At 40.7% G+C, this 22,644-nt stretch overlaps 1 protein-coding gene across 1 annotated transcript; it reads right to left on the reverse strand.

Annotated features, from left to right (window-relative positions):
- Window positions 1-437: 437 nt before the first annotated feature.
- tmem240a (transmembrane protein 240a) lies at window positions 438-20,243 on the reverse strand. The gene is made up of 4 exons (XM_061056968.1): window positions 19,438-20,243; window positions 18,938-19,044; window positions 12,988-13,196; window positions 438-1,748 (listed from the first exon to the last, which is right to left on the reverse strand). The coding sequence occupies exons 1-4, from the start codon at window positions 19,492-19,494 to the stop codon at window positions 1,594-1,596; spliced, it is 528 nt and encodes a 175-aa protein (XP_060912951.1). The 5' UTR covers window positions 19,495-20,243; the 3' UTR covers window positions 438-1,593.
- Window positions 20,244-22,644: the final 2,401 nt, after the last annotated feature.

Consider the following 22,644-nt stretch of genomic DNA (forward strand, 5'->3'; position numbering starts at 1 on the left):
TGTGGGGGGAAAACATTCCCCTTTGTCATTTGTTTCATGTTCAGAATAAAGAAATTCAAATCGAATCAAAACCTAGGGTAGGTAATATTTGGGCCCGATATAAGTTTTTATTTGCTTAAAAATACCCAACCAAGGTGAAACACAGTTTTAAATGCCCTCACTGTCGCTGGAACAAGTCATGCTGTGCCAGTAAATAACATTGGAGGGCTTTTCTCGGTGGCGTCAGGATGTCATTGGCATTGTTAGTCATCTCAGAAGGGTTGTTAGTCAGAGCTCATGAAATTTCTATTTGAATTATAATAAACGGAACTGAAGCTATCAGCGGGACCTCTCTGAATAATCTGTCTGTTGTTGCTGCTCTGGAATAACCTCTCACCATGAGAACGTGTTCTCATCTCCGCTCATATGATTGGAATGACACAATCAAACATCAGAGGTCACTGTTGTGCTTCAATGGCACTTTTAATAAAACAGACATTTCATCCTCACAACAGCAATGTCTGGACAGAGAGGACGAGGGGAGGGCTGGGCGAGGGTTCCCTCTGCTGATAGGCTGGTTGCTTCTGATAAGTGAGTGGGAATTGGATAAAGAAAATTGAACTGTGCTGTAGAGCACAGTGTGAGGAAGGTGGAGGTGTTTGTGTGTGCGTGTGTGTGTGTGTGTGTATTGAACTGACTCATCTTGGCTGGCATTTATTTCTCCTCCAGTGTCCACTTAAGAGTGACATTATAGCAGAGAGAACCCCGACCAGAACCCCACACACTCCCCTCCCCCTCACATATTTACAGGAAAAATTAATACATTCAGTTAATTCACTAAGTAACAAAGCTAATTGAATCTGTGTTTTAGCAGAAATCACATTGTTTCACATCCAGTTTTCAAACAAACTCATCTCTCCGGTTCATTCCTCTAATCTTTACGCACACGGTCCATCATTAGGTTTCTATTGATAAAGACTCACACAAAAATCCCCCCACGCACCCCCTCTTTAAAGACTGTTAAATCCCACTTTCCCTTATGTATAACTATTTACAGAAGCAGCAATCTAACCATCACAAAAACCCACCCACCCGGCAGTCTCATTCACCCCTCCCCACCCCAACAAAGTCCCACTCCCACCCGATAGAGAAAAAAAAAAAACCTGACACCCGTCTTGCCGCCCCCGTTCCATACGCTGCCCACATCTTACCCTGTTCTAAAAGAGCATGCCAAGTTTAACAATGAACACAGAAAATGTCTCTATACAGAAAAAACACCCTTAAAAATGTTTTTTTTTTCTCCCTCCTCCCCAAACAGTGGACGTGGACATAAGACAAGATTTCAGTGGAAACAAATAATCATCTTGCTCCATTTTGGGATGATTTTTTTTTAGTGCTGACAGGGGCCTGGTTTAGTCATAAGAAAGTCCTGTCGTCAGGGTTTTAGGGGGCCATGTCATGAACAGTTGGAGGGCAGTTTTCCAGGGTCTCTGAGGCAACATTTGGCCATGGGGCAGTTTGGAAAGAGGGATTCAGGGGTTTTGGAGAAGATAAGAGGAGTCTTAGGGAAGGGAAGTCTTGTTTTTTGTTGTTGTAATTTTTGTTGTTTTAGAGTCAGAGGTGGCGGGGACTGGGGTGGCCGTTGTGGTAGAGCTTCTGCTTGATGTGGACCATGTTGCCGCTGGAGTCTTCCAGCTGTCTGAGCTGGGCCCGGCGACGGAGGTCTCGAAGGTTGCAAAACTGTGGCAGCCATGACCAGGACGGGGTATCTGGAAAGAAGGACACAAAAGATATCTTTGTAGTGAGAGGGCTCAGGTGTGTTGGTGTGTTAATTATATTTGTCTTTTCATAAATAACAGGTATCTTCTAGTCTGTCTGATAGATGTAAAAGCTCTTATGATGGATAAGTCACTTAATCTATTATACATTTACCCAAAAAATGTGTTTTTTCAGCTGGGCCATTAATGTGTAATCGTTACTTTGAGTTTGTTATAATGCAAAATGTTGATCCCAGGAAAACTCACAATTGGATATTAACAATATGCAGCATGTAATGAAGTCATAGTATGAAAGAAGACAAAAGTAGACGTTATATCTATTGTCACTTCTTTCCATACAGTCTGCTTTGTGAGGTGAATGTGATATAATATTTTGGAAACATTTTTTGGTTGTTATTTTCATCAAAATAACAGCAACTTAAAAACAACATGTTTAAAACTGAGCAATCACCATAATGTAGATTTTGTTCTGAGGCAGAGGAAGACCAGATGTGTATCTTGCGTCCATATGTTGCAAGTTTGTGGACTTGCTATAACATATGTCTTAAACAAACTCCTTTAAACATTGAGTTAAACACAGTAAAACAGGAGAGGGAGTGGGGAATGGGCCACTTGGAGGACCAGCCTCCGCACATAACCGTAACCTAGGCCATCAGACCCCCTTTTGAGATTTCATTGTATGGTCATTGTACTGTTAGTCATGTTAAAGTGTTTTAGTCTGAACTTTTAAAAAAAGAGAAATATATTATCCACCTTAAACATGCTTTATTTCTTATGACCAGCAGGGGGCGACTGTGCAGGGTGCAAAAAGACCTCAGTTAACATTTTCCTGAAGAGATTATGGTCTAAATGACTATTTCACGTCTTCGTCAGTAAAACATGATATAATGTGAAATAAAAAAACAGACAATGCTTTAGGGAGAGTCTATCTTGAGAAATAAAATCTTAACCACTGTAAACTGATAAATGTTTTGTCTAGCATTCAGTTGTCGGCTACTAGAAGACCCTCTTGAGGAGTCTGCAGTTCACTTTCTGTGTTAAGTAGCCCACATTTTGATTCATCCTGTTTTTTTTGCTGGACAGTTGAAACAACAGTTACTTAACAAGCTAACGTTAGCAGGTAGGCTAAACTAGTGTTTGCTAACCCCTTGGTCCTCTTCTGCTTCACCCTCATTTTCTCCCAATTCTTTCAATTTTTGGCTTAAAAACTACAAAAACCATAAGCAGATATGTATCATCACGTTCATGTTCTTACATTTTACTTGATAGTGAGAATTTTTCGGTTGTTTTTTTGGGGAAAAAACCCTTCAAAAAGTAGTCTGCAAACTTTCAGGGGGCCATGGTTACTTCTATATCTAACTACAACATACATCTGCTCCCAAAACAAAGCAGGGATACAATTAAACAAATGGTAACTGTGCTGGTTCCAGAGTCATAATCTCAACAGTCACAATATGATTTGCTTTGCTTCACTCCTACTTCAATGCTGCTTGATTTTAGCATAAACCACTGAAATCAGTGATGTGGCTTGTTGTAAACCAACATTGTGTTGCATCTGTTACTGTGCAGACATGAGCGACAACCACTGAATGCAGGCTTTTGAAGACTTAGCTCGCAACCCTCATGAGATCAAGACACAAAAGTGTAAAATCCTTCTTAGCCTGATGTTCTGCCTCTAAATCCAGTTAGAGGCAGACAAAACACAACAGCCAGCACCACAGAAGACTGATATCTGTGCCCAAGCAGACGCACACTTCACGATTTTCTAGTGTAATATTTCCAACATTGGCTCTAATATGTTGCCTTTTTCTTTAATAATAATGCTTTGACCTTTAATGGTATGAACAATCTTTTTCTGTCCTATGAAGAAAACAATTCAGAAATATTTTGTTAGTTTCATTGGCCAAACTCCAAAGCAAGATAAAAATCAACCTTGTAAATGCTGTTCACGTTCAACAAACCAAATCTTCCATATAACATTCATTATTTAAAAAAAAAAAAATGGGCCAGTTACCTTAAAAAAAATGACCCAGAATCAGATGCATTAAGGTTTCTGTACTCAATGGTGTGCATCATAAAAGTGAGTTATGAGCTCCATACGGACCTCACACCGGGAAATCTGCTGTTTGATATGTCTTTTAGTCACCAGCTTTATCATAGCTGTAACAACTTTTAATTCTGGGAAGTAGGGGTGAGATTTTTTACAGTGAGGGCAGAGTGATGGAGACGAGATAAAAGATTGGTTCATTGAAATATCGGATGATAAATAATAAAATCCATCAATCCGTTCAAGGGCAGCGGGATGTTGCCCTTGATTCTTTGTACTTGCGTTTGGGATGTTGGACATGTGACACTTTTATTATCCTGGCATGTTTTTTGACAGTCAGAAGTATTTTACAGGTGGAAAAAAAAGGGGCAGCTTGTTCTCTTATCACACTTTGCACAACTAGCAGCCATGGTGCTGTACATACAGATTACACAGGCGTGATAATAGATAGGTTGACCTGCTGTGTAGTCAGCCACTGTCTGGAAACTGAGTGGTATTTCATGAATGTGAGGTTTATAACAGAGGAGGGGATCGGCGGAGTAGACATTCCTGCTTGTCGGGTTATAAACTGGAGCTGGTGAGGCGGAGCGAGGCCCACAGAGACAGCGGGGGAAGAGAGAGAGAGAAAGAGAGAATGAGCGAGCGAAAGGAGGGGAGAACCCCAGACTGCAAACCCAGAAGCAAATGGCCCTGCTAGAGGATGAGCGAGAGGATGGGGGGGTGTGTTGGTGTCGGTGGTGGTGGAGTTGGGGAGGAGGGAGAGTGAGTTATTTATAGCTGTGAATGGGTATGCTGTCCACAAGGACTGCTCTGAAGGGTATCCAAAGGAAAAGGGGCAACTAAGACAGGTTTCTCTCATTTGAATAAAAGGATGGCGATGGGGATGGGGTCAGGAGAAATGATAATGCAAGGCAGCAAAATGTGAGACGAACGCACAATTGTTATGCTATTTTAAAGGTGAGGGAAGGGATAGGGGGGTTAGCGCCGAAGGAACAGTCATCATTTTTTCCAATTATTTAAATAGTTTTTATGTTTCTCTTGCAAAAAAAATACGCTTATCTGTATCGGATATTCACAGAGCATCAAAGATAAGAAAAAAGTAGATGCAGCAGGAAGCATTGTAAAGGAAATGGGCAGGAGTAGATTCAATAAGTGAAGAGATGGGGGAAAGGAGAGAGATAGAGATAGAATTAGGAGGGGGGGAGGGGGGAAGCAATGGGAATCAATGTAGTGTGTGTGTGTGTGTGTGTGTGTGTGTGTCTCACTTGCCATTCCAGCTGCTCTCTCTCATTCTATTTATAGCTTGGGAGGAAAAAGTGTGTGTGCATGTGTGTGTGAGTGTGTGTGAGTGAGTGGGGGTGGGGATGTGACAGCATCTCCATCCTGAGCCCATATAACACACACACACACACACACACACACACACACACACACACACACACACACACACACATACACCCATCCCCGCTCTGTCAGCCTCACCTTCACTCCTCATCTCGGTGAGGCTAAACGAGTCTGACCTAGCATCAACGTCACAGCCAACACACACACACACACACACACACACACACACACACACACACACACACGCACGCACGCACGCACACACACACACACACACACACACACACACACACACACACACACACGGGGACACACAGAAGCGAGGGGCATTCCCTCCCAGTACAAAAGAAGAAGCCCATATATCCCCCACTCCTTTCTGCTGATGATGAATATGGATGCCCTCTCCTCCCTGGGTGTTTTTTTACAATGATATATGGGTGTTGGAGAAAACAGCTCTTGTCTCGCACGTTGCTGCAAAACCGTCCACACCTCTGAGCAAAGCAGCAGCCGGCAACTATCAAAGCTCGTTCAAGTCAAGGCCCTTGTTTATTCGCCATATTCACACCGTGGCCATTTTCCTCCTGTTTTGTGCTCAGGGTAGGAAAGCAGATTCTGTGTTATGATATCATGCATTCATTGGTCTGAGCCCCCCTAGGAGTGGCGCCACAGATCTAAGGGGGGGGGCATAAGGCTCTGTCTGCTCTAAAGTTGTCCAAATTAGATTTGCACATATTACTTGAATCATGATAATGCTTCCTCTGTAGTTTATTGTAAGGTCTGTAGATAAAACTGTGTAAAAAAAATACATCTTTCCTCACTCCAAAAATATTAGGCAACTGAGTTAGCCACTGTACTTCAGGTTATAATGAACTCAATCAAAATTAATTTTAAGCTCAAGGAAAAAGCTTGGGATCAATGGGTTTAAGTGGTTCTGAATATGGTTCTTCTCTAGTATGATTTAGTTAGTTTTGTTAGGAGATAGGGATAATCCATAACTTTCTGTATGGTCTGATTAGTTAGGAGTTGGACTCGACAAGCCCCTCTGTGGTTTTTTTGGCTTCTCCTACACATTTGGTTCTGATGTTATGTTTTATTTTTCACTTCCTAATCATTATGTACCGCGTGTTATGGGATACGCTTTTATACAAATAGCGTGTTATTATTATTGTTATGATTAATACGATACAAAAGGGCACAATATCATATGATGTGATGCAATACGATAGCATACAACTGGCCATGATATTTGATATTATATACCATACCATACAAGACCATATGGGGAAATTTGTCTAGATCCCCAATGTCTTGTTTGGTTTTGGGTTGACTCTATGAATACTAGCTGTTCTTGCAGTAATATGTAGTGGGCATCCCAAGTTTAAAGAAGTCCTTTGGTTGGTTAAAGAAATGTGTGACATCTGACAAACTCTTTCCATTTCATTGATTAGGAAGACGAAGGGACAATGGACCCTGACAATATGGAGGGACCACAGGTCATATTTAAATGTAAAACATCATCCTTAAATATCTTATTTGTGCGCTTCCAGTTTGATTTCCTTAAACTTTAAATATCAAACATCATTTTTAGTTTGTTGCTTAAAAATTTCCGACCCTGCCTGAGGAGCTTTTCCATGGCGTTCCAAGTATCCAGGTCACATTTCACCTACTTCAGTGGTTATCCTTTAAACAGGCCACCTCCATTATACAGACCTGCTCCGAAAAACACAGAGGGCAGAAAGAACATTCAAGCTCCAAATCCTGACGTTAAAAGCTTGTTTGAAATATTCAGTATTTCTAAATTTAGCTAATTTGTGCCCAATGGATGTTAAAACTTTTTTAGCATTTTCCTCCTGGAGTCTGATCCTGACAAGGAGAAAAATCCTGTGAAACCTCAATGATCATAAGAAACTTAAAACACTTTAAAAACACGATGGTAATGCTGCAGAGATGAACCCTCCGTGTTGATGGTGGGTCATGTCTCCTCAGCAGAGAGTCAGACTGTGAGGGATCTCATGCTGCTATGTTATGATTTCACACTTGTGACTAATATCGGCTTATTTTAGAACACCTTTTTATTTCTTTGCTCTTTTCTGCAAAAAAACACACGAGCCAAATGATGTTGGGGAACTGTTAACCCCACAAGTTCTGTCTCATTAAATCTGCTGCATCTTGCTAAAGTAACATGTATCCTTCATCTGTCAGCAGGAGAAGGCAGGAGAAATGAAACAGATATTTCAGAGAGCGAGAGAGCGCTGACAGGAGACAGGAAATTAAGGAGCTACTATCACACTCGGTTGGATTTAAACACATGGTATGTGGGGATGCAGCACAGCAGATGGTAAGAGTGAAGTCATTTCTTAATCTAGAGCCTTGTTTGAACCAGCCTTGGAAACTTATTTTCTTCTTTCCACATATATACTGTATATAGTGTTGGTTATCACACGAAAGCAATGCTTGTTAGAAACAAATAACAGCTTGGCTAGATTTCCTCATCAGGATGCAAACTTTGAGCTATAGCACTGCACATTCATTCTTGGTAGAGATGCACCGATTGTTAAAATCCAGGCTGATACCAACACCGAAGTTTAGTTTACATTAGCTTTCCAGTATTCAATTGATGTGAATCCAACAGATACACATCGGCTAGTGACATCAGTGCATGCCATATTATGTGCAGAAGGGCCAACATGGCCGATGTTGGTTGTTACTGATGTTCAATCGATGCATTGGAGCATCCCTGATCTATGATGTCATGAGAAATGTGCACTTAACATAACAATCTGTGCCCATGTTTATGTAATCCTCATTCTAACCAACATGTTTAACAGCTGTCATTAAATAAGTTTAAACTCATTTTACATTTATTTTCTTTCTTTTTCTTTACTTTGGACCAACTTAGATACAATGTCAAGTTTTCTGTTTCATCTGAACTGTCTGTCTTTGGCCTTAAACAAAAAGCAAAGACAGCTAGACTTCGAGAGCATAGTGTAAATATACTGTAAATCCATACAGAGTCACCCGGTGACAGCTCAAACCAGGCCATTCTTGCAGTGATGTGACAGTTCTTACCACTGAGCCACCCAGCAGTCATAATGTTCTCAATGACTGCGCTTGATGACGCAGACATTTCTGGGACATGCTGTAACTGCTGAGGCAATAGTGAGATCATTAGTCGACCTAAAGGCCCTGTAGCGTCATGGCTAAACCGCATAGGTGATTTAAATTGTTCGGTTGATCGTTTGAGGACTGTGAAGGGGTACACAGCGGTGCCTCATTGACTGGTTGGCTTTTCCATGTGGTACAGATACACCTTTATCACAGGATGAACGTCAAGACACATTGTGCTGGCAGGGTGTGGATTCTGCCACACACTAAAGCTGTGAAAAGATTAATTTAATTGCTTCTTCTGATTTAGTTTCAACGTCATACTTGGTGTCTTAGCTGCCGTATGCCCTCTATTTAAGAAGCTTTTCCCACTCTTGTTGCTATAAAAAGAAGTGGCACAGCCAAATGGAGCAGACCCATTATTTTTTATTCATAAAGTCTGGTGACATCACGGACGTCGAGCATAGCTCCACCCACATTCAACCTGAGAGGATGTCTGATCAGAAGACGTAAGTGGAAGCACATGTGGGTGTGCAGGGCCGTCATCTCAAAGGATGCGGGCAAAGTCACACAATCTTTTGTAATATAACATGTCCTCCAGCTGCCCTAAACACGTACTTTGCATGCACCGGACATACAACTTGAGGAGACCACTTTCTCACAACAGTGCTACTTGAAATACATACACCAGATTTGGATGTATGAATAAAAACATTGTTGAGAAAATTCATGCCTTATAGGGACAAGTATTGGGACACAGCTAGGGCCTTCTTTAAACTGTAGACTTTTTTTGACATGTTCCAGCACTAAAAGCACAGGTGTACATTGAAAAAAGCACAATGTATGAATTGTATTAAGCTGCTTCAGTTTCAGGGTTCTTTCTGCCTGTTAATTTATTGTCACACTTGAATTGAGTGTGTTTACATAGACTTGAGTATCCCTGTTTTGATCGGGTTTTTGTGTTGTGCACCAAGATAAGTCCTTATCCCGATTTTGAGCAACATGATTTTGCTAATGTGAAAACTCTTGAAGAAAACAGGATACTGTGGCATGTACAAGCCTTAGCCCGGTTTCTGATAGCTGCTGACTACCTGTACAGGTGTGGCCTCAGCCAGTTAATGGATGCCCTATTCATCCCATTTATGCTTTTTCTCCAGTCATTATCGGTGAAGAAGTATGATGAACCTGTCCAACCAGTCGCTGCTGCATTTCTTCAAGCATTGGCAGTGACATGCTGGCACCAGTCAGAGGTGAGGACATGTTTAGTATTTAGTGTCGCTCTCTTCTCCCGATGCTGGAAACGAGGTGGAGACACCATATCTGTATCGCGATTGGTGGCATTTAATAGTGCTCAACCAACAAAAAGTCACAGTAGTCTAATTTTTCACAGATTTTAAAATGACCACGGTTTCTGTGGTAAAAAATAAACTTCACAGGTGCCTGAACATTTAAGATGTGGTACTCAGAAACCAGGATACTAGTATTTATCATGAATACAGGGATATAAATAACAAGGTTTCTCTGTGAGCATGTAATCGCCATATCCAAACCGGGATACTTAAGTCCATGTAAGCGCACTCTTTGCTTACTGAGACACGTAAATACAACAGAGTCATCGTTTATATAACTAGTAACACCTGTGCTTTTGTACATCTTTCTCAAGTCATAATGTCTGCTGTGACAAAGCTCTACATAATACACGCAAATGTCTTTCTGCCCAAAAGCAAGGGCACAATGTTTTCCGTCAGCACGAGTGAATAAACACATCATACTCGCTCAGCGACCTGCTCCCAATCTTCAGTGCAGGTTTCGCTCTGCTCAGCCTTAGTTTTAAAAGATCAAAAAACGGTTTCTAGTTCTATTATAAGAATATTTGCAGAAGGATTATAAAAGGAAGAGTCATGTATTTTTGGAAACTGCTTATGGGATTTTGTCTTCTGAGAAGAGAGATGCAACTCTTATGTCTGGGCATTAACTATGGAGCAAGAGCCTGCCTGCTGTCCAACCTGAACTAAAACATTTATTTGCAACGTTCCTCATCAGGCAAATGGTTTCTGACAATGAGAAACCATCTCAAACAGGGAGTGGCTACAAGTCTGCATGTCGTCAAATCACAAAAGTGCATCAGGAAATCATATAAACCAAACACCAATTTACTCAAATACATGGAGATACATAAATAAATCACTCTCCATATGTGTATCCCACCTAAAAATGTTCACATAAAATGAGTAGATCATACAATGAATGCTTAAGTCCTTGTTCTTTCTCTTCTTGTTCCATTCTCAAAAAAAGATAGTCATAGATATTTAGGGTTACATCTGTGGATGATTCTGCATTGATGAATTCATATGAAAAGATAAAAAGGCAACAATAAATATTTAAAACCTAAACCTAAAGACACAACAGTCTCACTAAATTTGAATGGGCAAACACTACTTCAACGTAGACAAATGTTCACTTCCAATAATCACATTTAGCTCTCTCACTCCCGATGGATCTCTATGAATAGATCCTACAGTCCCTCATAAAATACACATATACAGAAGGTTCTTTAACATTACATTATACATAGTCAGCACCAAGAATATATTAACCATGTACTCACCATAAAACAATACATGATAGATACCAAGGCCTCAAGAATTCATGCAGCATCAATACGGTACTATATGATTGGACACAAGCTTAAAGGAAACAGGCATGGCTTCCTTTGAAGCTAAAAAAATAGTCCTACCAGAATCTTGAAGGTTTTGTTTTCTAAACACTCTAAACCTTAGAAAAATCTGAACATGCACCTGAATAACAATGACAAGTTGTGATTTTACAGGGCACTAAAACTAGAACTATTTCTTGTACAGTTACAGTGATCCGATGGTCATCCTGTCTCCATTCAACCCAGTCTTGAGGCAATTTCTAAAATACAGTAGTAAATGAAATCATAGCTTTTCCTGCAAAGTGAAGAGTTGCCTTTCCACCTCTTAAGCTAGTCAGTATTTTTCTGTGAATGTTGCAGCGAATGTGGTAATAGAGTTGTAACAGTGAATGGAAAACAAAATTGCAAGTTTGGACAGGATTTGTGAGGATTCATTTAATATGCTTTTTTAGATGTGATTGTAAAATCGCAGCATGGAGGCGCTGGTATTTTAATTAATTCTGTGAAAAACTTTGTTGTCATCTTCAATATGGCAAAAATATGTTTATTACATCAATGCTTAACGAAAATGACTTTTCACTATTGAGGTTAAAGGCCCCTTCTTGTTTTTTGGAGTCTCCCAAGGTTCTATCCTGGGGCCCTGATTATTTTAAATGTAGATGTTCTCCTTTGGCTATATCACAACTGACCTGCTCTTTGAAATACCAATAGAGCCTTACAGACATGTATCTACTGTAATAAGGGCTTGTTGTCCATAATTTGAATCTATTGTATGTGTAGTCAGCCTGTAAACACACATGGAGACATGGCAACAATCTCTGTTCTGTCATTAGCTGACCAAGTGGGTTAATTTGCTTTATTCAGCTGAAGCACATCACAAAGATTCAGTGCTGGAGAAGGTCATTCATGCTTTCATCTCCTCCAGGCTTGATTGTTGTCCCGCACAATGGTCTTGGCAATAGAAATATCAACATACTACATTAAACACAGACCACTGCTCCCACGTTAATCACACTCTCCAAGAGGAGTTAAACCAGTTCCCTAAATGCGATCTTAAACTGCCTCTCAATTGTTACATTGATTTTAAGGTTTAAAGTGAGCTTATTTGGGTAATTCTTTTAACCCCAAGTGAGCTGATTGACTCTTCAGATCCTCGTTGGACTCAACTTGTGGTTACAAGTCTCATCATCACAAAATGTGAGACCAGCTATGTTTCTGTCTGCACCACCTGTGATGTTTTTAAGTAAATATTAAAAAGGTAATTCAATGTGAATCACTTTGTGAGAGAAACAAAAAAGACATTTTGTTGCTGATTCCCAAAGACCTGTCCATAAAATGTTTTGTATTTGTATAAAATAATCGCTTCTGTTTAATCGGACTGCTTCTTTTGAGAATTATACCATCACAGTTCTCATGAAGGTTTGAATTTATTTGTCTTTTTAAAAACTTAATAAAAACTGAGTTTCATATATTCAAACATGGTGATTACACTTGATGGTGGTGCTGTTACATTGGCATGTTAATTCTGCTGTATCCTTAAAACAAATTAGAAGATTATTAGTCAAATAAGTTTTGAGGAATTCCAGCTGTCCTGAGAAAATGGTTACTTATTATTGATACATTGATATCCAATGTCTGAAATTTTTCATGGTTGGAAGGTTGAGCAGCGGGTTTTGAGGTCGTAGTAAATGGAGAAAAATCAGTGTGAAAAGCCAAAAACTGGACCTAGCAGTGGGTGGAAGGTCATACAGCGGAAGCTCTGCCACCTGCTGTGTTAACATGGCAAGTGTTTGGTGTGGGGATACATGGTGCATAGAGATAAATCCAAGCATGTTCGTAATAGCCTAGCATTTGTCACAACAATTCCTGCCTTGAATTGTAGACATTTTCCCGAGAGTAACCGTTTTCTGAGTTTTTTTCTTCTCATAAACATTTTGTAACATGTTATGTAGCAGTACATTTCAAAGTTAAGAGAAAAGTAATAGATCTGTATGACTTTTAGGGATGGCTGAGCTTAACTTTAACTTAAGTATTTGTGGCTATGTCTACAGCAGACCAGAAGATAATGTCCAGCTTACCGTAGTACCGGCTCGCCCTCCAGGCCCTGACGGCACAGTGTAGGACCCCGTCCAGCCACAGCAGCAGCCAGCTGATGCAGAAGCCCAGCAGCAGCCCCAGCATCAAGTCCATCTCCTGCTTGGTCACACTGTCACTCACAAAGTAGTTCTCTGATGAGTCCACCAAGGAATGGTCCCCGTCATATGGGATTACATAGTGGACATGATGCCTGCGGGAAGGACAGACAGGGGAAGGTGATGGGAGTGTAAGATATCCATAAACCAACAAATCCCAGGTAAGGACACATTTCTTAACCTTCTCTAACTCAGATGGTTAGACATTTGATTCTTTTTTCTTTATTTTAAATTGCAAATATAACATGATATGTAGCGATACCAATCTCAAATACAGCTTCAGTACTGTCAGGGAAGGACTCTCTGGATCGCTAATGTAGCCATAAACGCACCTCTAACAATAGATATTTCCACATTTGGTGTTTTGATGTGGAGGGCTAAAGGTGTTAGATTCAGCCGCTCCTCTTGCAGGAGCATCTATTATGTTTTTTAACTCATCAAGTCAGACGTTTGTTGAGGTTTGTCACTTCTAACCTTTCCTTAAATCAATGTTGCAATACATCATATTTTATTTTTTACAATTCTTTATTTAGAGGATGGTTGAGAACAATCTACAGACAATTAGCCATGCAGTTACAGAAGGTATAAAGGGTCCACAGTCCACAGAAAGTCTGCAGCAAAAATCTAGATAAACTTGAGACCCTTTTCCTCCTCAACATCCTCAATTATTTTCTTTTTTTAAACAATATGTACCTTATTACTCTATAACTATATACATCAATACATCGTATTTTCATCATTATTGCATTATGAACATTGACAAAAAAATTACTTCATATAGCAAAAGACTGAAAGAAATGCCCATAGTGGCCTAGTGGTTAGTGCGCGAGCCGCATGTGCGGAGGCTGTGGTCCTTCAATCGGCTTGCGCACGGTTCTGATCAGAACTGTGGCTCCTTTCCTGCATGTTGTTCCCCACTTTCTCTCTCCCCATTTCTCACTCTATCCACTGTCCTGTCTCTAAAATAAAGGTATAAAAAGCCCCAAAATAAACCTTGAAAAAAAGAAATTACCATTAGAAACACTTCCGTACACTACATGTCACATTCCCCCACTCACTCAGACATTTATACACTGATCATGGAGGCTGCTATACAAAGTGCATATCGGTGCTAACTAACATCACTCATACACATTTACAGCAAATGGGGCTAAGTGTCTTGCCCAAGGATGCTCTAATGTGTAAACTGCCAACCTTTTGATTGAGAGACAGCGGATTCAACCACTGAGCCTCAGCCACCCCAACATTTAGTCTATCAGATGCTGCCATGGACACATGTATACATACACTTGATTTCACCAATCAGTTGAAGCCCCGGCTAGCCAATAGACAACCCAAAATAAATGGCATCTATTTGATTGGCAACTAGTTGGTTAGCTAGCACAACTGAGAAAAGAATGAACATTTGGTTGATGAAAACCTGAAAACAAGTTTTGTCCAGGTCAAGCAGAGCAGCAAAAAGACATAGGAAGTCTAACATTACAACTAAAATGCAGGCTTTTATATTTATTTAACTATTGCAGGTAATATTGTCATTGCAATATTAAACAATATTGACACACATTGAAGGTTTTCATCATATGGTGCGGTCCTACTTGAAACAAGATTCTCCAAACAGCCTTGACCCTGAGGATCACAGAATCTACTTGATAACCTGTTCTGCTGAAACCATGTGGGGATATATACACTCATATAGCTTATATATGCGTGTGTGTGTGTGTGTGTGTGTGTGTGTGTGTGTGTGTGTGTGTGTGTAATAAGATGGAAGAAGAAGTGTCTGACTGTCTACCTTGCATATGCTGTTTTTATATTTCATATTCCCACTCTATCTTGGATGATGTCTGGAGATTTCTATCTAAATTTTAATCAGATTGCACTAATCCGCACTTTGCAGGGTGTCCCCAGGCTGCACTCCAGGCAGCTGTGGTTGAAAAAAGTTGAAGGAAACTGGCTGCTACTTGTGAATTCATAGGAAAAAAAACAAAAAACTCAAGGACTCAAAATAACCAACCGAAAGCAACACTGCACCAGCTCCTTCGTTATCCCTCCCAATATCCCAAATATATTGTCCATGCCTGCTGAGTAAAGCCTTTCTGGGTGAATACACTTTTGCAAAGAAAAAAAAACATCATCCAAAATCAACTGGTTGTTCATGTATCGTTCCTGAAATTGAACACATTTTGGATTAAATTAATATAATACAAAAAGGAAAAAATCTCACAAAAGGATTTCATTTGAATCTAATTTGAATGTTTTTTCCACAAATCTTCCATTGATGCCATCCAGGTATCCATATCTCTAGGAGAGGAAAATATTTAAATATTTTAATCTGTTGCATTACAGCTTGGTGAGGCAGGAACTTTTGTAGCAGCTTTTTTTTACCAACAGCTGCTTCTACAGTTGCTTTTTCCCACATTGTCCAGTTTTGACTCTGCTCCATTGTAAAACTCACTTTGTAAAAAATCCTACTATTACCTCCTGGGAGGGGATGAAGGCATTTTGAATCTAACAATACAGGTAGTAGACTGACAAACAGTGTGAGTGACCACACACTGGGGGAGCTGAGAGATTTACCTGCTGGATGTCAGTACTGAATACACACCTCTGCTCACACACTTTGGGACACACTCATAACAAGTTTGAACATGAACAAGTTTTTATGTTTAATCAGACAATAAAAGAGAACTCTGGAGATTTACTATTTCACCTCTACACAACTGAAAGATGTGCAACAGACTGATTTCAAATAACGAGTAGGAATTGAAGCAGCAGATACTGAGATATCCTGACTTCACGTTTGTACTATTGCTCCAAAATAACTCTCCATTTTCTACAACAGGATGGTGTATTTTTGTCTGGTAAACACCCACACCGTTAGAATTCTACATCCACAGCTTGTGTGACAGATTTTTAAGGCATCCCCCAAATAATCTACCAACAGTTAGTTGATGACTGGAGTTTAGTAGACCAAGTTGTCTATGGTTTGTTATTTGCAGAAAGAAAAATAAATCTCAGGTACAAGTAACCAGGGTTGACATGATAACAGAATTTTTTACTTTGATTTGATAGCCTATAATTAAAAAACGATTTATATCAATCCCTGCTTGCAACAAAAATAAAAGCCAGAGGCACCCAATACTGGGTAAATTCATGTGTACCAAATCATTGCTAATGTTTTTGTGCAATTTAGGCATTGTGCAGGAGTTTGCCTGCAATTATTTGATAGATTCATTCCTCTCCTACGCAACTGTCTTGTGAAATAGATGTAGACTTTTTAGGGTTTCGGTGCTTTTGGATACTATCGATTATTGAAATAACAGAGATTGTACCATTTCAAAACATGTGGTATCGATGAATTTGAAAGGTTTGAACACTTTGCAAACCTTACAAGTAACGCTGTAATTGTTAAACCAGCTATTTTCCTGGTCAGAGGTGTTAAAATGTGTGCTGTGTTAAATGGTAAATGGACTGTACATGTTTAGAGCTTTTCAAGCCTTCTTTTACACTGCATGTCACATTCACCCATTCACATACATAGTCACACACCAGTTGCAGAGGATACTTTGTAAAGTGCTCATCATTATTAACTAATCTGATATTATAAATCCACACTCTGCTGGCTTTGCCACTCAGGCGCAATTCAGGGTCCAGTGTCTTGCCTGTGACACATGGTCTGGAGGAGATGGGGCTCGAACCACTGTTCTCCCATACATGAGCACCTGAGCACTTTACTGTTATGCTGCAGTGGGCTGTTTCCCAATGTTTTAAATGTTTACATTTGTTTGGTTTAAACCAAGCAAGAATTGAAAATTCCAAGCAGCTTCCCCCTTAGATATTCAACTTTATTAACAGGGAAGTCTTCTCCCTTCGTTTTGACTGACAGATGATCTCTGGCTGAGCCACCGAGGTCCATTAAACATTTTCTTAAAAAAAACAAGAAATATATAGCAATGCTAAACTCTGAGATATTTTGCCTAGAGCAAATAATAAAGGATTATTTCAAGGTGCCTTTATACCTTTAAACCTAAAGTGCACCAACCTAAATCCTGTTCTGTTCCATCCTGCAGATCTGTAATTTTATCTGGAATTTGGTTGTTCGTTTCCTGTCCGATTTAAGAATGAAACTTCCACAATGAGTGCTTTTAGATCATCTTAGGACATCTGTCCTGCAGCTTTTTACAACAGCATGACACCAATTAGCAGGGTTCACCCAGCAACTCACTCAGTCCACTTCTAGATCTCGTCCCTGCCTCAGAGGCAGATATTGTAGGCCGGGCTTTGGCCCGTCAGAGGAGCCACAACCACATCCAAATCAGGGCGCAGAGGCTGCCAAATAAAAATGACACTGGCAGTGTCCTCAAGCCTGATAAGGTGAGCGCTGTGGGCGTCACAACACCTCCACACACCACGGATGGAAGGGCAGGCGAGTGAAGCCTGAGCTCGGGTCAGCTCTGTTTGTGTGAAAACAGGTGACCGACTCTCGTTCCGTAGTTTCCAGGTCAGTGAGAGACAGTGTTGGGTACAGTAATCTGAAGTTTGACATGTGTATATTGAGTGTTACTGTAAATCAGTGTATTTATGCTTGAATCTGAAAAAAATAATAAAAAATAATCATAATCACTGCTGCATTTATGAGTTTGTTTTCTACAAATCATTTTCACATTTGTAACCAGGCCCCTTTTGGCAGTAGTGAGGATGACAGGATTGTCAAAATATTACAAATAAGACTATCTGTGATGCATCTTCTTATCTCAAATCCTGTCATAGCTCATTTGCAAATGTGTGTGTGTGTGTGTGAGAAGCCTTTTCGTAACTTTGACTCAGATTATCCCTCCCTGACAGGCATAATCTAACCGCACCTGAGGATGACCCATTTCTGGATTTACAGGCTTAAAAAAACACCCAGTGAAACTGGCTTCTTAATGCTGCTAATGAACTGCTTGTATCAGCCCCCTCACTGCAGTGTGCACGGTATAGACTGCTGTTTTGTTTTAATGTGCATCTGTTCAGCTTGCACCAACATAGAGACTTCTTCGGCTCTAATGGCTGCAGGATATGGGTTAATATGAATATCTAAAGACAATCCAGGTGTGAAACTATTAGATTAAAGGACTCTTACTCTAAATCTTGCTCTAACACTGTTGGCATACCCTCTGGCTTTGTAGACTTAAAACGAGAAAAAAATAGGGGCCCACTTGTGTGTCTGCTCAGCCTCTGCTGTATTGCATGCTTACAGTTGCTGGAAAATGCACAATAATGCTAATTAAATCCGGAGTAATTTATTAATGAGTGTCTTGCTGCTGTTTTTCCCCCACTTCAGCCCTGCTCTCACTGTGACAGCACACAGCAGGTAGGCTCATGAGCAGCTTCAGCCCTGTAGCCTCTTAAGCCATATAACCACATCACTTGTACGCTCATATGTTCATAATTGCCCCAGCAGGATTTCTCATCTAGGCCTGTGTGCAGCGCACTTGATGCTCAGATTGTTTTTGAACGGCCTTAGATTGCTCATAGTTCATTACCTATTTATGGCTCCGACACACACACCTTCGTATATGCAGCAAAGCCGAACGCCTCGCAAAAGAGAGCTGTATTAGAAAAACACACACCGCGACCAAACGTGTCCTCGAGATTTCCGTAATAGCGAAGAAATAACGTCAAATCTGTAGGAAAACAGGAGCCGCTGAGAGAGCGACGACAGATTCAGTGGTCGCTTTGCGGGGCTTCACCGCCAGATATCTTCGAGGCCTCTTCAGCAATTAAGAATTTACGGCTGAAAAAAACACACACACCTCCATGTTTATCCCAAATATTGTACGAGGATGATGGCATTTACCTTCCACAGTTGCAGTGACAGACGCGGTCCTCCCCTCGTAGATGCGGTAAGATGTAGTTGTGAAAGCGATCCAGTAGTGCGTTCATGTCCATTAAACAGGCTATCGCCTGCAAAGAAGCATGCAAGTCAGCTGGGACATGTCAAGCAATAAGGCTAGGCTATTCCTGCAGACAGCTGATAATTAATTTCATTATTATCATCTCGATTAAGAAAACCCCATTAAGCATCATGAAGAAAATAAGAGAAAATAGCCTTAGCACATCCTCCCGTTTCTAAAAGAGGGGGACTCTCTCAAAACGGACTTTATTATTTATTTATGACAGCAGGTAATTATAGGTAGGCTAACCTACTTCCACATGTCATTGATAGGCCTGCTGTAGGCTAGTTTCTTGCTAAATGTGATCAATGTGAGGCTAATTTGTGGTCATGTAATTAGATATTAGCCTCAGTGGGTGCATTTGAAAACCTTATTGTGGCAGAGGGAGGCGAAAATGTCTTACCATAACAACTGAAGCACCAAGAATCATAAAAATCATGGTGGTTGTGATCATATGCATCAAAACTTCCAAACTGGCCGCCGTCCTTCAGCCCGGGCTTCTACCCGCGGCGGTGGAGACGCTCCGGCTGGGCTCTGGGCGCTCTGTCCCGGCAGGAGCCGCTCATGGAGCCGCCGCGCCGCTCCTGGCTCCCCGTCCCTTCAAACTGCCCGGTCTCCCCTCCGTCCCCCTCCTACACACGGCGAGCCGCTCTCTAAGCCCTCACTGCGCCCTCTCCATCCAAGTATCCTTTCCCCCCCCCCACTCTGCCTCGTCGGTCGGATGCGACTGCCGCTACAGCTCCACGGAGGCAGTCTTATCCTAATTACCGATGCAAAAGTGATCCGTTCTCCCCGGTGAGCTTCTATCTCTTGCCCAGATTAAAAAAGAAACATGAGGAAAACAAGTGAAGGGCTCCCTCGGTATCCTATCTTGGTCTCCTCGGTGTCCTCAAGTTATTCCAAACCGGGGCTGCGCTTTAAAACCGGCGAATTCTTTCCTCCATCGGCAAAAACGGTCGATTTCTCGCGCTCTCAAAAAAATACACCAGCTCCTCTCTCGGCCATCGCCCTCGCCTATCTCGGATTGCTTGATAACATCGACATGAGGTCCAGATCGGGAACTAGACCCACCCTGCGCCCCAAGTCCAGTCCGGATCCCGCAACGGCAGCTGCATCAACGCCCGGAGCCAGACACGCATGATTATCCCATCCTGGCTTCCAGCAGCTACACGAGCATCCACTCCCACCTCCTGTGCGTGTGCGCGCGTGTGTGTGTGTGTGTGAGAGAGAGTGTGTGGTGGGCGGTATGAGAGGGGAGAACTGCAAACTGCCTTTATGGAACCGGCCTATAGGCTCATTATTTATAGTGGCTGATACCTGCAGATGCACTGGAGGGCTCTAGGAATGGCCCTCTTCGTGATTTAACCTCCTTTTTTACTCCAGAGGTTTAACCCCTTTTACTCCTCAACATACTCACACAAACACACGTGCATATATACACACAGACGCCCTTTCTTTTTTTTCAGACATTGCAGCTTTTCATTATCTGTTTCTGCGCCATTTCTGTTGTATTCACTCCTACTATCCTACATGTGTAATGTCAAAAGTGAATCTCAAGCCTGTTTTTGTAAAATAACACTTACATGCTTTTTTAATTAAAGAGGCAGCCACAGAAATCCTACACCAGCACTCTGTGATTTAATTTTTTAACAACCATTATATTAAAAGTACAATTTCAAACATGGATGGCTAACCTTTTTGACACCACAAACCCCATGCATGTCTTTCTGTTGTCCCCCAGCTTCCTGTAATCATTACTTATTCAGAGAAATACCACAAACCATCCATTGAGATGTGAATTCAATGAGACATGTCTTGGTAAAATCCAGGCCACCAATTCACAAAGGTATCCCAACTCAACAGTTTGGTAATAAAAAGAAACACTAGAATCTATTGGAGGGACATGTTCTCTGTCATCCCTTAGAATAAACGGTTCCACATTAATTCAGCACCATGGACAGCGACCGTACAGCCTCGTGCGCATACCAGCTGCTTTAGTGGCATACCATTATTGTTTCAGTTCTTTTGAAAAACATACAATTATATATATATGTTTAGAATTTAGTGATGAAATGAAAATTATGACATAAAAACAACTAAATAAATAATCGTGTGACTTCTTGAATAAATATGGACAGACATTGATTCAGCACCAAAGACAGCAACCAAGAAGCATTACTGCATCCATGAAATACATTTTGGAAACATAAAATACATGTTTGTTAAACTCACTCATAAAATGGACATTTTGGTGGTGCCTGTGGCCTAGTGGTTAGTTTGTGATCCCCCAAGAACAGGAGCTATTGTAATCAAAACGGGCAGGCTGTGTGGCTGTGAATCCAACCTTCGGCTCCATATGCTGCATGTCATTCTCCACTCTATCTACTGTCCAGTCTCTCTGTTAAAGACATTAAAAAACCCTAAAAAAAACATCTTTAAAATGAACATTATGACAAAGACAAACATATAAAGTAAAAGAGTTATCACTTGGAAGAAATTGGTGTGAATTAAATCAGCACCAAGGACAGCAACCGAACCGCATCAACTACTTCAGTGAAATACATTTTTGGTAACGTTTTTGATAAAGGGGCACACATTTACCACACGTTATAACATTTGCTCAGAAGCATGCATAGTACCAGTTTTTTATTAGTCATCATTAAGCACTTTTTCTTATCAAGACCTTAATCTAAAGCTGCTAAGCCATTACATTTCAGTTGGTCCTTAATAACCTTCCTGTAAGCGTTACCACAATACTGATTAAATCATATCTTGATTTAATTACAACAACTCTCTTACATAAAATCAATAAGTAGTGTCTCCATTGTCTTTGAGGGGAAACTTGATGGTCAAATAGATGTAGAAAATAGTGATTTATAATTTATAATGAGCAATAAAATAAATGCTGAATAATTACTAGTAAAGAGCCAAAATGATGCATGCAAATAAACAATCAGTAAATGGTCATATAAACTGTTATCAACAACACTCCAGTTAACATGCAAGTTGCACTAATGACTAATTTGAAACCATCAATAACCAGTCCTGTGGTATTCTTGATAAAGCATTTTGCCGTTACACACTCGGAAACATCAGCTGTTACACCCACAGCCACGCTGCTGGTGTTACAGCCAAGCTGGGCACCATGTCGAAGGCTCTAATTAAAATCTCCAGGGGGGGAGGATGGGAGTAAAGTAAACATGTATTAGTAGTAGGACTAATAAGCAATCACAATCATGAATGCAGTTACAGACTCAAGATTTGAATTCAAAGTATTTGTCGGCTTGAAATGTGGTCAGCAGCTCACTGGATTGGAAAATCGCTGTCACTTTAATGCATGAGTGTTTCGACTAACTGGGGCAACTGCAAAAGCCACAGATACAAGAAACCAAACATGCTGACTGAAAACAGCACAGATTAATAACAGGTCAATGGCCCCAGAAATCGAATGACCTTGTTTCAGGAGAGATACAATATTAGTAACGGTTTCCCTTGGCACATCTTTGAAATGCATGTATGAAATATCTTTTAGTTTTAGCTGGATTTTAAGGGGGACATTTCTGAAAATATGAATTCAAAGGTATGTGCATCTCTTGACACAACAAGCAGT

This window comes from Labrus mixtus, chromosome 15 (assembly GCF_963584025.1).
Source record: "Labrus mixtus chromosome 15, fLabMix1.1, whole genome shotgun sequence".
NCBI classification, from domain to species: domain Eukaryota; kingdom Metazoa; phylum Chordata; class Actinopteri; order Labriformes; family Labridae; genus Labrus; species Labrus mixtus.